At 39.2% G+C, this 18,910-nt stretch overlaps 1 protein-coding gene across 1 annotated transcript in view; it reads right to left on the bottom strand.

The window, feature by feature from the left end:
• LOC149305536 (N-terminal EF-hand calcium-binding protein 1-like) overlaps positions 1-18,910 on the bottom strand; it is a 74,396-nt gene that overhangs the window by 16,705 nt on the left and 38,781 nt on the right. The window contains exons 5-6 of the mRNA XM_089477424.1: positions 14,944-15,041; positions 429-565 (exon numbers count right to left, since the gene is read on the bottom strand). Coding sequence (XP_089333550.1) covers positions 429-565; positions 14,944-15,041 — 235 coding nt within the window. The remainder of the gene's footprint in view (positions 1-428; positions 566-14,943; positions 15,042-18,910) is intronic.

Genomic DNA, 18,910 nt, shown 5'->3' with positions numbered 1-18,910 from the left:
GAGATGTCTAAACTACTTAATAACGTTAGCAAGAACAGACCACACCATAATTATTTAAGGCTAAGGAAAATAAAGATACTAACTATTCCCTGTTTTACACAAGTGACTATGTTATAAAACAATACTACTATTATAGTACTACAGTATATAGTGAAAATAATAATAATAGAGCAATGTGCACCGTGACATTTGGACAAGCCTGCTTTAAGTACTACATATGTTCTGCGTACTCAGAGACCATATCTACCAGTTTCCCATTGTATGTTGAAATGGAATGTATGGAAGATCCTAATTCAAATTCTGTAGTTTTAAGTTTCTTCTGGTTTTGTGCCATACCCGTACCTAGTGGTGTAGCATGTCTTTATGTTGTCCATGAATACAGAGTATTAAAAAGGAAGACATGTTCTTGTAAGTGAGATTCCACCTACCTTTCCAAACGTGTCTGCTCTTCAGTGGTTTCCATAGCACATTCTAAAGAGTTCTGGAGAGACTGCAGCTGGTTGAGTGTTTCCTTCAACAAAAAACGTGTCACGAACTGTTCTAATTTTGAGGCATTTTGATATTGCTAAAATTAAGCAAAAATGTAACATTTGTGAATAAAGAGATTTTGTAATATATGAGTCACTCCACATGATCACAAAACTGTTTTACTTTCCAAAGCTCATATACATTCTCCAAGTATAAAAAGCCTGCATACTGAATCACAATTATTTAAACAAGTACACAATCACCATAATTACTCATGGATTTTGCAATTTGTTCCTAAAGCTGGATTCTTACTTTTCTGTAAACATTTTGTATAACTCTTCTCTAATTTATTTTATCCCTCCATGACTTTTCCTGCTTCTCCATCTGATATTCTAATTTATTCTTATCTGCACTCCTCTTGCTGCCCACCATCTACCACATTTACATGTCCCACTCTTGGATCCAACGGGCAGGTCTTGTTGAAGTACAATGCCGACAATCCTTGCCAACAGCTGATGATCATTAAAGCTGATTTCCAACCACAGCTGAAGCTCTCTTGGCCACCATAACCTTTAGTTTGCCAGGCTGTGTTGTCCCATTTTAACCAACTTTATGCATGCGCAATGCTTTTTGGACAATCTTTTTTTTTTTTTTTTATAAATTAGGTATGCATCAAAGTCACATAATAACTCTAATATTGTTAAGGACCTGTTAAAGGTGTATATGAGTTTTTAAGGCTTTTTCTTGGGTGTCATATAGGTACATTCCCTGGCTTAGGTACCATTGAGCTCTAGAGAGAGAAGAAGCAGAGGTTTATGGAGATGCTTTTCTTCTTTCATAGACTCATTCTGGTTCTGGAAAAAGCAGGATGTTTTGCCTCCAATGTGAGTTCTAAAGTATACATTTTCCATTGAAATATGTAGTAAAAGACAAGATATAAATATAATATTTAAACAATATGCATTACAAATATAATACATTATACCACAGAAAGGAATGCTTGAACAATCAGTTATTAGACTTTAAAATGCTGCAAGCACTCGGCTTTAAAGCCCCTGAAACAAACTTCAAAACAAAGTTCCATTGCCAAACCTCCCCATTCCCATGACCTAGTTCAACGTCTTAGAGGCTGACTTCTTGCATTTTGCCTTCAAACATACGGGCTTTAAGGTTTAGAAGCTTTGCAGCCTATTAGACGCCAACTGTTAATATTCAATACAAATACACTTTGTTCCATTGTTTCTAGTGCTCTTGGAATGTTGAGGTTCAACCATTTAATTTTTCAAGTCATCTGTGTATTTGATAGAATTATCCAGTAGAAAACAAACACTATTTGCTATTTTCCTTCTGTATTGAAGTTGCATGTCTCATTAAAATTAGTGCCAAACGCTAGGCTAAATTATGTGTAAAATTAATAATAACAGATATTTTCAGTGTTATTAGTAATATTCCACTGGGTCCATTTACATAATGTTTGTAGCTGTTGTGTGTGTAGCGGCCCCGGTGTACTGTGCGAGTGTCGGAATTCTTTTAATTTTGACTTCAAGCACATTACATGACCTGTTCGGTGTAAGCTGTGCATACTTGGCACATATCTGTCTGTTTTCATTTACTGCCTAAGCGGTTTGATATTCTATGGCACGCTGAACTTGCAATGGAGAATTTTCAGCAAGAACAAAATAAAATACATTACTACTCACAAGCTACATCTGTATATAGCTGCGTGGACTGTTTTTTTAATGTAAAAACCTTCTGAGAAATGAATGGATTGTAGATTGTCCATTAAAAGAAATGCACCTTTGGCCAAATTCCTACCATGAAAACAAGTTAGCCTCTTCCAAGAAAAGAACAGAGTTATTGAAGATGGCAATTAAGCCAAGTTTCTATGTTGTCTGGCGTACATGAAAATAAATTATTTGGGGATTTCTTTGCAGAGCAATGATCAGCTGTACTTTCACAATTTGTCAAATATATCCTTCTAAGGAGCGGTGTGTACAAAATGTTTTTTCTAGATGCCTTGTATTGCCCAAGACGGATAGAAGCAATAATTACCTTTTTGGAAAAAAAATGTATTCTCAATTCTTTTCTGCGACAATGTAAGCTCTGCAGGAGTGGCACGTGTTAGTTTATAATGAACTCTCCATGTACCTGGGTTTCTGAACCCATATGACCTCAGTTAATTTGGCTTGGGAATCCCATATCTATTTTTTGATCCAAGCTAACTTTAGTCAATACGTCATTATGAACCTCATTACAGCTAAAAAAAGTTCAAGTGCATGGCCATCCACAACTCTATCTGATATTTACATGGATTCATGTAGTGTGATTGGTATTGCTCATAACCTATAATAATTTACTATATAGAGGTTTGTTGCCTACCCTGCGTGCTGGATTAAGTCCATCTGGTGCCACTAGGCTTGCATGCAGACACACACACATACCTATAAATCCAGATACATAAATAATTCTCCTTACCTTGTGGCACCTGTCCTATTCTCACACAGCTTATGGTTGTTCCATATTAAAAAGAGACAGGTACCTGAACCTGGTCATTCTTTTAATGTTCAGCTACCCACCGATGAAGCATCAAGGCTGTGGCAGTAGAAGGATACTGGTTTGTTGTTTACCCTACAGATAATTCACCTTAGTTTCCTACAACTAGTTCTACTCCTACCCATTAGTCTTTGAATAAGCCATTAATATATTAATTCTTCCCTCATTTTTAGCAGGGGGTAAGTAAGGACAAAGCTTGTTACTTTATAATGCTTTTATTAAGCCATGTTTAATTCCATAAATAAAATAATGTGTTGCAAAAAGGTATTGTCAGAGTACATAAACCTCACAGGGTGATACCGAACATATATTGTACGCAAATATTTCTTGTTCATTTCATTAGTATAACTGCTATGGGGTTTTATACTAATATAAAAACTATTTTATCATTATTTCATCATATTGCCAACATTTGCTCCAGCTGCTTTTAGTGACTACTAGATGGAGACTACCATTAAAACTATATTATCACATTTAACTATAATTACAGCCAGTTGTGATATAATGGTTTTTATCAATATAGCTTATGTTGTTTCTTAACTGATTTAATGGCCCTTTATTTTAAATCCATTCCATCTTAAAATTCAATAACTTAAAAACTACATAGAAGCCGTCAGCTTTCATGGCAACAACATACGCTATATGGACAAAAGTATTGGGACACTTAACCTTTACACCAACTGGGGGCTTTATAACATTGCATTCTAAATCCATAGACATTAATAGGTAGTTGGTCCTCCCGTTGCAGCTATAACAGCTTCCACTCTTCTGGGAAGGCTTTCCACAAGATTTTGGAGCCTTTCTGTAGGAATTTTTGCCCATTCATCCACCAGCGCATTTGTGAAGTCAGGCGCTATTGTTGGACGAGATGGGGGGCAGTCAAGTTCTTCCACACCAAGCTCATCCAACCAGGCCTTTATGGACCGCGATTAATTGAATTGAGCCCCACATGCACTAGTTCTAACAATGCTCTACTGATCCTCACTTAGTTCAGCTTGGTTTAGTAAAGTGCTTGCAAGCTAAAAACTTTGGAGCAGCCAACTCATACAAGTTGGACAAATAAATACAATACGGCCAACATTTATTTCTCATTGCTAAAATAACTCAAGACACATACACTTCCCTGCAGGACAGTCAAGTATATGTGAGATGAACAATGCAGGAAACGTTCAGATTCCCTAACCTGCATGTTGCAAAATTTGCCACTCAACCCCTTGTGACTTCCATAAATCTTTACTAAAAATACATAAAAAAAAAAAAAAAAGAAACTGTGGTACCCAAGATCACAAATCTTTTGTGTCGGGCTTATTTTGATATATTTTTTCCTTGGGTTGAAAATTAAGTAAGGATCTTTTTTTTTCTCAGGCTTTCCGTCCTAGAGTGCCAAGGGGGGTCCACAGTGATTTTTCATGTAAAGGTGTATATAAGGTAAACAGGTTACTTATGTAAAGTATTTATGTATGAGTATAGGATTGCATGTGTATGTATTGTAGTTTGGGGTAGCCGTATTAGTCCAGTGTATAAGAATGCAAAAAAACAGAATGTTGCAGAATCTTGTAATACCTTTTTTATTGGACTAACAGTATTTAAAATAATAGACGAGCTTTCGGGAGTCCTCCCTTTATCAAGTCAAAAGCATTTCTGACCAAGCAAGTGAAAAACACAGTTTAAAACTGACCAGTACATGTTCTGATACAGGGTTAAAACAGGGGTTAAAACAACACGGTAGAGAATTTGCAGACAAAAAACTAAGAGGGTCGTAAATAGTAAATAGTGGCATATACTGCACAGATAAGGCTAGAGGGGGAGCAGGGGTGAGCGTGTAGGAGAGAGAGAAGAAGAGAAAGAAAAAAACCAAAAAAAAACCAAAAAAAAAAAAACCACAGGTTATTGGAAGTGTTGATAGTGTGCTAAGAAGCTCAAATCCACATTAAGTCCTCTGTTTTTACAATCATAAAAATGTATCATTTTGGCTTCAAATGTCTTTCTTTCTTGGGTGTTTTTGAAATTACCTCTCAGTGTTTTGATTTTAAGGTCATGTATGGAGTGACCGGTTTGGGTGAAGTGTTGCCCAACTGGAGTGCAAAGGTTTTCTTCATCATGATGGTTGATGGAGTATCTGTGCAGATTCATCCTTTTATTGAGTTGCTGGCAGGTTTCACCGATGTAACACCCTATAGTACATTTGGTGCATTGAATCATGTATACAACATTTTGTGAAGTGCATGAGTACGATCCTTTAATATTGTATGTCTTGTTGTTGTGGGTGGCTGTGTTGCTGGTACAGATGTGTTGGCAAAGTTTGCATCTGGCTTTGTTGCATGGTTTGCTTCCATTATCTGTGTGTGTAGTTTCAGTATGTAGTTTGCTACTCACCAGCTTTTGTTTGAGATTAGCTGGTTGTCTGAAGGCCAAGATGGGGGGTTCAGGGAAAATTTCTTTTAACACCACATCCTCTGCTAGCATTGGCTGCAGATCCTTGATGATTTTTCGGATTTCTTCTAGGGCAGGATTGTATGTGGCTACTAGAGGTATGCGTGAGGATGTTTGTTTGTCTGTGTATTGCAACAGGTGTTCACGTGGTGTTTGTAGAGCAGAGTTAATTTTCTTATTGATGATCCTAGGTTTGTATCCCTTTTGTTTGAGTGTCTCAGACAGTGTTTTTAGATGCATGTCTCTGTCATCAGTGTTGGAGCAGATGCGGTGGTACCTGGTGGCTTGGCTATGGATGATGCCTTGCTTTGTGTGGGATGGATGGAAGCTGGATTTGTGCAGGTAGTTGGATCGGTCTGTAGGTTTTCTGTATAGGGATGTATGTAGTGTGTCCTTGTTTATTGTGACAGTTGTATCCAAGAAGTTTACACTTTCTGTGGAGAAGTCCATTTTGAGTTTTGAGTCCACTCTCTGAGGTTTTCTTTTCCGTCCGTCCAGACAATGAAAATATCATCAATGTAGCGATAATATTTGTAGGGTTTGTGAAGTTGTGTTTCCAAGAATCGTTGTTCCTGGTCGGCCATAAATAGATTGGCATATTGTGGTGCCATTCTCGTCCCCATGGCAGTGCCCATGGTTTGCAGATATATATTGTTGTTGAAACTGAAGCAGGCCTCAATTCCATCTACGTGTGGGATGTTGGTATATAGAGATTCCACATCCATGGTTACAAGTATAGAATTGGCAGGCAAGTTTGTAATTTGACTGAGTTTGTTAAGGAAGTCAGTGGTGTCTTGTATGAAGCTCCTAGTGTTTTTAACAAAGGGTTTTAAAATATTTTCCACTAAGCCTGAAATTGGTTCGGTTAGTGTGTCCATACCTGTTATGATAGGTCTGCCTGGGTTCCCTGGTTTGTGGATTTTTGGAAGCATGTAGAATGTCCCTATGTTGGGATTGGTGGGTATGAACGTTTCCAATCCTTTTTGCTGTTCCTCTGGGACAGATCTGATCAGCTTCCTCAGTTTGGCAGTGTATTCCTTGGTGGGGTCTTTGATCAGTTTCTTATAGTATGTGCTGTCTGATAGTTGTCTGTTTCCCTCTTCTATATAATCTTGGGTGTTCATAATAACGACTGCTCCTCCCTTGTCCGCTGGTTTGATTGTGATGGTTTGATTATTCCTTAAATCCTTGATTGCATCTCTTGATATTGTATTTCATGTGTATGTATGTATGATATTTAACTTTCTGATTTTCTGATTTTTTCCATGGAGGATTGGCTATCACTTATTTCCACGGGGGGAATTCTAGAAAACGGAGGACCGTTCCTAAGAAAACAGAACTAGTGATATACAGCAAATAGTCTGCGTGAAAGAAAATATTTCATTTAAACACCAAAGGCAATTTTTTCACTGCGTTGAATATTAGTCATTTACATAATCCATGTAATGTTCCATTTCTTTGAGCAGTTGCTGTCAGCATGATTTAATTACATCAAGTCTGAAGTACTTTCGATGTAGATATTATTGTCTTAATTACTTTGTCGGTTAAATGTTCAGCTGCCCTGCGAGAACATTTGTGGAAATGAAATAAACTAGTACATTCCACAAGCACATAATATTAATATCTATAATATAAGTGTTATTGTAATTTGCAATATAAATATAATGGTGTTATCCATTAGCCCTTCTGGGCTATACTTACTCATGCTCTACAACATGCATTAGGTAAAAATAAGGATATCATGCTGAGACTGAAGAGGAATGCCTTAAACAACAAATCAAATTGTGTTTGAGGACTCCTGTAAATGTTTTAGTAGGATATGGATGTCCAGGAGAGAAACTATATCATACCGGACATATGTTATAAATATATTGGGGAACGCCACTCCTCATTCCAAATCTCCAGTATATCCCCATGAAGTAGCTCTGCTGTCGATCAGGTTCACTGTGTGTTGCTGATCAATAAGCCAGCACTACATGTTGTGCATGATATGATGTCATCTCCCCTTGTTCAGCAGAAAGGACAGGGGCTGCAATAGTAAGCTGTTAGGGGCATCTAAAGCAATGCCCTAGGTCAGATCCAAATATAAGGGAGTTGGCATCATCCAGGATAAGTGAGGGATCACATAGGTTCTACTGTCTCCCAATGTCTGATTGGCTAAGTTTTCTCAATGCATAGGCCTGCATAGAACACAGGAGAATCCCTGCTTCCTGTTATACCACCAGATACAAGATAAGGTACACACTGCATGTCTACCACCTACAGCCCTATAGTTATAACCTTACTTTCAACTACAATAACTACCATTGAGCTTTACCAGCCAAGAAAACAACCCATTAGCAAAGAATCACGGTTGTTAAAAGTAGAAAGAAAACATGAAAGGGATGAAAAACTGTATACTTCCCAAGAATATTTTTCTAGTTTCCTTTAAAGAAGATGTAATCAGTTCCTAGCTATTTTATGCACAGTTGTAGCAAATCAAAGTAACAAATCCCCCAAGGAGATGTAATCAAATATCAAGTGCCATCATATCCACTTGAAATCATTCAGTATGCCAATGCTGTATTGCTTATCTCACTACGGTTGTCTTTTCTCATCCCACGGGAAACAGTCTTTTGTAAAAATCGGCTACATATATGCGAGTAATAAAATAGTTTACACACACACATACAGTACTGTGCAAAAGTTTTAGGCATGTATGAAAAAAAAGCTGTAAAGCAAGAATGAGCTCAAAGATTGGCAAGTAAATGGTTTATTTTTACCATTTAACAAAATGCAAAGTGAGTGAACAGAAGAAAAATCAAATCAATATTTGGTGGGACCACCATTTGACATCTAAACAACATCAATTCTTCTAGGTAGATCTGGACAAAGTCAGAGATTTCGTAGTCATATAATTAGGTGTATGATTAAATAAATATACCAATCAGGCACTAATGATCATCAATTTAATATGTAGGTTGAAACAAAAACATTCACTGAAATAGAACAGCTGTGTAGAAGGGGTAGGAACAGCCAAACTCACTAACAAGGTTATTGTCAAAAATCGTATATCATGGCAAGACTGAGCACAGCAACAAGACACAAGGTGGTTATACTGCATCAGCAAGGTCTCTCTCAGGCAGAAATTTCAAGGCAGACAAGGGTTTCTAGAAGTTCTGTCTAAGCTCCTTTGAACAAGAATATATATATATATATATATATATTAGACTTGTGCATTCGTCTTCGGGCAAACATGAAAACGAACACGAAGAGTGCGTTTTCGTGTTCGTTCCGAAGACATGAAGAAGAGAAGACAGTGCCGGTAAAACGTAGGCGAAGACGAAGACTCACACACGAAGAATCTTCGCCTTCGTCTATTATTCTCCCCGGTCCCTTCCCCATCTAACTTACCTTATCTTCACAGCATCGCGGGAGTTGACTGAAGTGGAAATCCGCAGGTTCGTCGTCAGGGGTTACAGGGCAGTGTGAGTGAGCCTATTGGTCACCTGCAGGGTCTTCCTCTGGCATCAACCAATCGGTTGATACCAGAGGAAGACCCTGCAGGTGACCAATAGGGCTCACTCGCACGGCCTTTTTAACTCCTGATTTTCGCTCCCGTTAACCCCTGCGATGCTGCGTTGGATAACGGGAGCAGAAATCCGTAGGGTAAAGGGCTGTGCAAGCGACCAATAGGCTCACTCGCACGGCCCCTTACCACTAGTTGCTAGGCAGAAAAAAAAAATCAACCTGGGACCCTGCTGCAACAGTTAAAAGTCCGTGCCAGCGACCAACAAAGTCGCTGGTACGGACATTTAACTGACACAGCAGGGACACCAGTGGTCTCCCCGCTGTGTCAGTTAAATGTCAGTGCCAGCGACCAACAAAGTTGCCGGTATGGACATTTAACTTAGCATAAATAACTTAATATAACTTCGAACACAATGCTGCCCTCCGAACATATATTAGCCATATGTCTTCGGACAGAATGCTGCCCTCTGTTGGTTTTACATTAAGTAGCATAATAAATAACTGGATTTCAAGCATATGGAACAATGCTACTTAATGTAAAACCAACAGAGGGCAGCATTCTGTCCGAACATATATGGCTAATATATGTTCGGACAGAATGCTGCCCTCTGTTGGTTTTACATTAAGTAGCATTGTTCCATATGCTTGAAAGAAATCCAAAGTTATTATGCAACTTAATGTAAAACCAACAGAGGGCAGCATTCTGTCCGAACATATATTAGCCATCTGTGGCAGTGAGCTCATTTGCATTTAATCAAATAAAATATATTCCCATGATCCTTTCGTGTAATGGTTTAATACAAAAAAACCCCAAAATAAATAGAAAAAAAATAGTTTGCAAGTTCGACAGAATTAATGTCTGCGAGTGCGGACATTTAACTGTTGCAGCGGGGAGACCAGCGGATCATGGGGATATATTTTATTTAAATAATTAATAAATGAAAATGAACACACTGCCACATATGGCTAATATATCTTCGGACAGAATGCTGCCTTCTGTTGGTTTTACACTGAGTAGCATAATATTCTGCCCGAGAATATATTAGCTATATATATGGTAGTGAGCTCATTGGTCCCCTGCTGGCGACCAATAGAGTTGCTGATACGCACATTTAAACTACTGGCGCCAGAGCTGCTGCGGTACGCGTTAACCCCGTATTAACCCCTTAACCGGAAGGTTTGACGAAGACGAGCACGAAGACGAACACGAAGAGCCCTCTGGTGCCCAAGTCTAAGATATATATATAATTGTACTTCTGAATTTTGCGACAGACATTGTTGCATAAATTATATGTTATATGTGATAGCTAATGATTTGCAGAAAACAAGAACTAACTACAATCACCTAAGACATGTTTTTAATATTTCAACCTATGTGAACATATGTGACAACATGGATAACAGGCTCTATCACAAGGAGACATTAGTAAGGTACCGAAGGATAATCCAAACAGGAAGTCAAAGCCAACGCCAAAAGGTCAGAAAACAGTCGAAATCAATGCAATACAAAAGGGCGAACCAGAAAACAAAGAATTAGCTATGATAAGGAAATCCACGAGATCACCAATTAGGGCAAGATTGGAGCGACCTCCCCTTCTAAGACCAAGTCTGGGCAAAAGTGCAGAGGTCAGAGGGAATGCATTCCAAACTAGAAGTAGATGGCTTGTGGAAGTTGTCAGCAGTGAAGGTAGGGAAACATTTAGAGAGTGAATGAATGAGAATTAGAGCATCAGAGAGTATGAGTAAATGTGAGTGATTTCGAATGAAAATTCAGAACTTTTTTTTTGTCTGATTCGTGGGGGTCTGGCCTTGTTTTTATGGCTTTGTAGGAATCGCCGAATTAACCAAAATTGGCTAAATTTGCAATATGTACAAATCTGATTGCACAAGTCTAATATAAATATATATGTATTAAAATGCTTATGATTTTCCTTACAGCTGTTCTGTTCCTAGCTATCCATATGTAAAGTCACACTGGTACCTAATATGGCTGGTGATTATAATGATTTTGACAGTGTAATGAATGGAACATGGGGACATATTAGGCAACTGGGGTTCTGCAACTGTAAAAATTATAAGAACCCCTAAAATAGGCTATGTGATATCATGTTAATACAAAGCATCTGGCACCCTATTGAAAATAGTTTTTTTTTTTTTTATACACTTCGGTCTGTTGCATACTTGCTTTGCTTTTAAATAATAATATATCTTTTCTTGCACAATATAACAAGAATACTTTTTGTGAGATTGTGTTATTATGCTCTGGCATTTTTAAATAATAATCTGCAGTTTTAAAGATTAATTTCACTATATCTTACCTACTGGCTGAATTTAATGACACTATGGATAAATACTAGCTATCCTAGATGTGTTGAAAAAATACTCTGTTCAGTTAGCAGAAGTTACAAATAGTTTTTATGATTATTTATATTAAGATTTTTTTTCTATGCATTGGGTTTTAACCTGCATTTTTCCATCTCTTTGTGTTGGATTTTTTTTTATAATTGCCTATTTTTCTGATCATCAGTTCCTGCTAAATCTTCCTGTTTTCATACATCCCATGCAGTGAAGATTAAGGGCTCTGTGAAAATATGATCTAATACCTTTTTAAGAACCTTATTAGTGAATGCTTTATCTATAGAAGAAAGCAATCCAACAGAACTACAAGAACCAGAAGAGCTATTTACTACAGAATGACCTTGGTTGAAATAAGGAGGTAATAACCCCGTAGGCGCTACTAGCTTCGAGACCTCATAATGAGTTTTGAATACAAAAAAAAGACTAATATTTAGACTGGGTTTATTATCATACTTTATTACTTCTGGTTTGCAATTCATCTGGGTAAAAACTTGTAAAAAAAGGGCATTATTTTAATTCACCATAATCTTGGTGAGTGAATGAACAGAATCGTACAACAAATTAGACATTAAACATGTGCAACTTGAATATGGTGGTGCTTGCGGTGACTACCTGTCTTCATAAAGAGATGAGACCTCTCTTACTAAGGTTTACCAGAATGGCATTCCTACTTATGCTTTTGTAAATTTTCAGGTTGTGGAGCCCAAATGTGAGCAGACTGGGTATGTGGTACAATGTACAAGGACAATACAAGAATCGTGGCCAGACATCAATAGGTCGGGGCTGGCAGAAAATGTAAAGATTAGACAAGCAGAGTCAAAAATCCAGAACAATCAGAACAAATACAAGAACACACGCTGGTACAATTTATTGCTACAACTCAGCAAAGAATGAGTGGCAAGTTAGTTTTTATTAGGGGATAATGTATTATGGGGAAATATACCCTTAAGAGGCTTGCACATAGCATGTGTGCATAAAGGAAGGCCCCTTCAATGGAGACAGTGGCTGTAGCAGTCTGGTGCACAAGGAGGCGCTCATGCACTCCAAAGGTAAGTAGAAATGCTGACGTGTCTCACGGCCAAAATGGCCGATTAGAGGATCGGGGGTAGGACAGTTACCAGGTGTGCCATAATATTGGCCCGAATTCAAGTTAAGGCAAAATGACGGTGCATCCCCCCCCGGATTTGGAATAGAGGAGAGGACTGTGCCATCATATTGCCCAAGTAAGTTCAAGTTAGGGCAAAATTACGGGGCTTTCAATGATACCCTCTGCCCCAATTGGAGGATCAGGGGGAGGATCTCACTGCAAGCGTCGCAATCTTGGTGGAAGCTCCCGCCAGGTTATGCCCACAGATGCGGACGAATATAGAAAATTGAAGATAGCAGACTGAAGATGCAGAAGCGGTCGTAGAAGTGGTCGTCAGAGAAGGTAGGAAATAATTTAAAGAGCTTGAGAGTGGGAGAGAGAGCCAGAACGAGAGTGTGAGAGCATGAGTGAGAGTGAATGTGGGCACCAGGCAACTAATTTCATTCTTGAATCAAAAATAGCCCTGAATTTCCATGGTACCAGGCAGGTCTCATGTGCATTAAAGTTTATATGATGGCAGTAGTTTCCCCTTTCATTTCTATATTTGGAAATATTTTTTTTTTCAAAAACATTTAGTACTATCAGGAGCTATAGCGGATTTGTGGAGCAATTAACTATTGTGTCTCCCCATATGAACTATACACAATACAGAGGTGACATTGACATAATGCAAGAATGACTTATGCAGCTAAATTGGCTAAAGCTGTGATAATGCATTATGTGTGGCAGGTTTAGCCCTTCTCTGGCAAATATCTGCAGAAGAGTGTCCTGAACGGTCACACCTAATAAAGTGGTAGCAACATAAACCTTGTGGCATAAACCTTTGAAAGGGTTTCGAGGCTGGAGTAGAAGTGAAATTACAATCTAATATAGTAAAAAGTGCTACACATTTTGCTCTAATTTAAAACAGTTTTATTGTTAAGGTTTTGTATTATCACACTTCCAGTCTACATAATACTTGCTGTACGAGGTTATCAGTACTCTGTGGAGACTTTTTCCCTATAATTAATGTCTGAAATAACTCTGTAGAACTGTATTCCACGTAATTATGAGATGGCAACTCTTTTACTTTTCTAAACACGTGGTAAATTGTGTAGTTTATTTTTAAGTCTGTATCTACAACCAAATATATAACTACTTGTTCTTCAGAAATACCTAATATATTACTATTTGTTCTTCAGGAATACACTTAAGAAACTAAGCATGGAATACTGTATATTATGTATGCACCTATGTTTGAAGAGCACCGGCAGACTGGCACTACCATATGTTTAGTGACTGGGTCAACCATTATTTTTACACATGTCAGACTTAAGTCAGTGGGACAGGGTGCAACCATTCACAGGCATTCTTCATAATCAATGTCCAGCAAGCGTCTCCTGCTGATTTTAATGGAAGCTCAGTTTTTATTGAATTCAACATGAGTGCTTCTTTTACTTAAGTATGCTTCCTGTTTTCAGAAGGAGAAAGAAAATGGTCTAATTTTCTAATTTTAATAAAAAAAAAAAAAGATTCATAATTATTCCTCTTCAGAAGGATTGGAATGGTGAAGCAGGACAAAAAAAAACGGCGGTTAATAAAATAAAAGAACAATGAAATTAATACAATGAATAGAATCAGACAGAGTTACATAACAATTTTCAAATTCCTATGACTAAAAAATTGATACATTGACTTTCATGCAGTGAAAAACAAAACAAAACAATAACAAAAAACCAAAAACAATTTAAGGGACTAAACTGTACATTTCAAGTGACACTCTTCCTTTATTCAACACATGTCCTATCCACACATTTTTAAAGGCATTATAGCTAGAAATAACATATAATTCTTGTTTTTCAGGTGGCTGGAATACAGTGAATTGCTTCTTCATTTATTGTTGAAGTTTACCGTTGATAACACCACCTTCATTGGTTCTTATATATATATATATATATATATATATATATATATATATATAAATAATTATATGTTTATATTGGCATGATATACTTGTATAACACTGTATTTATATAAATCCAGACTATAACCCATACACCTGAGACATCCCAGGAGACCATGTGTTTTTTACATCATATTGTCTATACAGTATGTTCCACAGAGCTGTCAGGAGATACATTTCATGTATATAAGCTTGATGCACAGAAAAGAAGAAGAGAAATCCATTCCACATTCATCAACAGCAGAATGTAAAATGCCCTCTGATTGTATGAGAGTGTGCATACATTCTCCTGGCTTCAGCTACCTCAAGTGGTTGGAGGACACATTGGATTCTCCATTGAGTTGAATAGGCTCCATTGACTTCAATTGGGTCCATAGACCTGAGTCTCCTGAGGCAAAGTGTGTAGTTGAGAGTAATATTTCACAAGTACAATGTGAGTTGGCTTTAGTGAAATTGCTACTGCAAACTCGCATGACTTAAGCTCTTTGTGCTGACTTGCGCAACTGTGGTAGAAAATCATCCATACAATTTCAATTTACTGTGCATTTATGAAATATACAATTATGACTACTGGAAATATCAGGCTCCTTACTTTTTTTGTTTTATCCATTGCCTTCAGTATGGAAAGATTGAGGTCCTCCAGTGCTGCAAGCACATTTTCATATTCTCCCAAATGCTGAGAAAAGTAATCTGCAACACAAAATATATGCTTATAAAACCCCCATGTACACTGTTATCCCTGTTATCCCACTGTCTTGGGGCATGCCAGTTACATCTACAGCTGCTAGGAACTGAGCCCTCCCAATCCCTGCTGAAAAGATGAACCATCCAGTGTCTACACAGTTGTGTCATAGAGCCCCACAATGAATAAGGAAGGGGCGGCATAACTGCATGCTGGGCATTCCCTAGGGGGTCAGTGAGACTAAAGTGGGCTGCCAGACCCTGGGCCGTGAAGGAAATGTGTGGAGCAACATTCGGAGGAACAGCTTCCAACAGCTAAAGCAGCTTTAATTTACCGGGCTGATGGGCGACACTACACTGGATGAGCTCATCACCCGAAAGGGACCGATTGGCTGGGCTGAACAGCTTGAGGCTCCAGCTGTTCCACCTTTTTGCGAAGATGGCATCAGAGCGATGCCGGTGGGGTGAGCCAGACTGTCATCACGTTTGAGTTTAATACCTAGCACAGGTCATTGACCGAGAAGCAATTTGTACGGGCTGTTGGGAGCACCACTGCCAGATCGCGTCCCTCAACAGGCCCACAGAGAAGTGGGACGCCTGGAGTTTCTTTGGCGAGAAGAGAGCTCAGCACCACTCAGGCCAACGTGGTTTGAAATGCCCTTGTTTGGACAGGAGCCAACCAGTACAGGGCGGCAGGAGAGACTGTGGGGAGCTGCGGACAGGCTCTCAGCCAGTGGTTTAAATGAGGAGGAAAAAGAAGGAGCAGGTCCAGGCAGAGTGGGACAATGGGCTCCACCCCCGCACAAGACCAGCAGCGCACAAGACCAGGCTGAGATCCAGGTCCTACAACTGTTCATCTAGGGGTTATGCGGGCAGGTGCCCCACGTGGAGGAAGCATGGTGAGGAGCCGGATTATTTCCTTACTAATCCAGAAATTTTCACAAGAGGATAGCCCAAGAGAGAGGCCACACCAAGAACGGCTGCGATTTTATCCAGTGTGAGGTATATATTGCAAAGTTGTGAGGCTTCTATTGCTGTGGTGGGTAAATCAGGGCCTGTGGTGATGCCAGCAGCTGTTTGGGAGTAGTATAGGCCTCTGGACACAGACTTGATACCCAGGCAGCGGGGGTGCCAGGGGGGAGTAGTGGCCTGTGGGCCTGCTGAAGGGTCATCGACATCTGCTGGGGCAGGGGACAAGTTAGTCACTGCAGATAAGGCAGCAAAGGACTAGTTAAGTTATTTAATGCTGCACATAACAAGGTTTATGCCCTCACCCATTGCTTTACTAACCCCTCTCCCCTCAAAATATGCACATGACATACCACTATGATAAAATAATAAAATCTGGTGATTCTTTTTCTTGCTTTTATTTGAAAAATCTCTTACTCATCTGCAAAAACGAATGAAAAAAACTCCTAAACAGATTCTACTATTTGTCCTGGGTTTAGAAATACCCATTTTTCTTTCGGACATTATAGGGTAATAAGTAGCATATTGCTATTTAAAAACTATTTGTTTTTCAAAAATGGTCATACTGCCCCCATGTCCTTTTTGGGACATCTTTAAAACCTGCCACTTCAGTTTATCCCATCAAACCATATATGTTTGAAAACACCCCAGGGCAGTAGCGTACCTAGCGGGGGGCGGTCCGCAGTGGGTGCCGCTCATCAGGGGGGTGCCAACTTGCCGGCACCCGGCACCCCTCCAGAGACGGACAGTAATGTCCGCCGCTGGAGGAAAAGGCTCGCAAGGGAACCATCTTAAAATCACTCAAGGGAGCCGACTCTGTTAAAGACCTCCGATACCGCTCCCTTGGGATCCGCGCGGTAACTGCTGCTGTGCGCCGGGGTTTCTTGTCAGATCCCGGCACACAACACTGAAGCCGCGCCCACCGCCGTCCGTGCCCTCTGAACCGGAAGAAGACAGAAGAAGAGGAGCGAAGAGGAAGAAAAGGAGCTGACTGCTGTAAGAAGAAAAGAGGAAAGGTAGGAAATCATTCAGTGAGAGTGACAGTGAGAGTGGATTGGTATGTGTGGATTGGTATGTGTGGAATCTGTGGATTGGTATGTGTGGAATCTGTGGATTGGTAAATGTGGATTGGTATGTGTGGAATCTGTGGATTGGTATGTGTGGATTGGTATGCGTGGAATCTGTGGATTGGTAAATGTGGGTTGGTAAATGTGGATTGGTAAGTGTGGAATTTGTGGATTGGTATGTGTGGATTGGTAAGTGTGGATTGGTAAGTGTGTAGAATCTGTGCATTGGTATGTGTGGATTGGTGTGTGTGGATTGGTATGTGTGGAATCTGTGGATTGGTATGTGTGGATTGGTATGCGTGGAATCTGTGGATTGGTAAGTGTGGATTGGTAAATGTGTGAGAGTGATGGGTGTTATGCTGTACCATTTCCAATGTCTTTTTCATTATATAATTATGCTCTAAAGTACATCATAACTCACATCACTATACTGTTCCATATAGTGGCAGAGCTGGGAGACAGAGGCCTTGCACCCCCACCGCAGGACTCCTGAAAGGTAAGTGAACTTCAAAGGGGGGAGAGGGTAGATAGTTAGGAGGGGATAGATAGGGAGAAGGGAGTGAGGCGGGGGGTATAGGGGGTAGATAGGGAGAAGGGAGTGAGAAGGGGTAGATAGGGCAGAAGGGGGTGAGAATAGGTAGATAGGGAGAAAGGAGGGTAGCAAGAATATTGAAATAAAGAGTCAGAATGAGAGAGCGAAAATGAATGGATTAATGTGTGGATGAATTGTGTGAATGAGTGAGAGAATTAATGAATTTGTGAGAATGCATCAATGAATATGTGTAAATAATTTGTGTGAAAGAATAAATGATTGTGTGAATGAATTGTGTGAATGAAAGTGAATTAGTGAGTGACTGTAAAAGTGTTTGTGTTAATCATAGGCGTATAGTTGATTTGTCAAAAAGGCAAAGATGGTATAAGCAGGGTGTTTATGGGACAAAAATGGCACAGGCAGGGTGTTTATGGGACAAAGATGGCACAGGTAGCGTGTTCATGGGACAAAGAGGGCGTACACTCGGCTGTTTGGGAACAATGCTGACTCATGCTGGGCTGTTTGGGGGAAAAGATGGCACGTCCTATGTGTGTGTAATTTGGGTGCTGGTCAGGTTCTATGTGGGCAATGTGGACACTGTTTTTTTTGGAGGGTTATTAAAGAAAGCACTGTTATATGTTCAGTAAATGTTATTTAAACGTATTTATTTTACTTATGTTATTAATTTATTTTTTCAGATTTCTTGTTGTTTACAGTTGACATACAGTTTACATATTGGTGCAATAAATATTCTTGCCAACATAATTTTGTAGATGTCTTTACATTTACAGGATCCGCCCCGGGTGCCAAATACTCTAGGTACACCCCTGCCCCAGGGTATTTCAACTGCTAGTATTTTAACTCTTGCACCAATTCTACCACCATTTATTTTTATTGGGTTGTTTGGGGAGTAATCGGCCACATTTGGGACATGCACAATTCAGTTTTTTAACATGTTGAAAATTCTGCCCCATGTTCTATTTGGGATATCTTTGTAGCTGTCCAATTCAATGTTCCCCATCAAATCATATATTTTTGAAAAATAGACATCACAGGGTATTTCAAATGCTGGTATTTTAACCATTTCAATGCACACATTTTATCAAAGTTTGCAGTAGTATTTTTGTGTGATTTTTTCCACACACATTCTACTTTAGGTAAGAATTTACAGCTCCTAGTATATGTTACTGTGAAACAACAACCTAATATGTGTTCATCTCCTGAGTACAGTGATACCCCCAATGGGTTATTTGGGAGGTAAAAGGCCACCTTTGTGAGGTGTGCATTTTTTTGGAATTTTGACATCTGGT

The sequence above is a fragment of the Sceloporus occidentalis genome, unplaced genomic scaffold (genome assembly GCF_023333645.1).
Source record: "Sceloporus occidentalis isolate IW3139 unplaced genomic scaffold, rSceOcc1.0.p SCAF_11, whole genome shotgun sequence".
In the NCBI taxonomy this organism is placed as follows: domain Eukaryota; kingdom Metazoa; phylum Chordata; class Lepidosauria; order Squamata; family Phrynosomatidae; genus Sceloporus; species Sceloporus occidentalis.
Note: the sequence above shows the minus strand (reverse complement) of the source record. Positions and strands in the feature narration are given on the sequence as shown.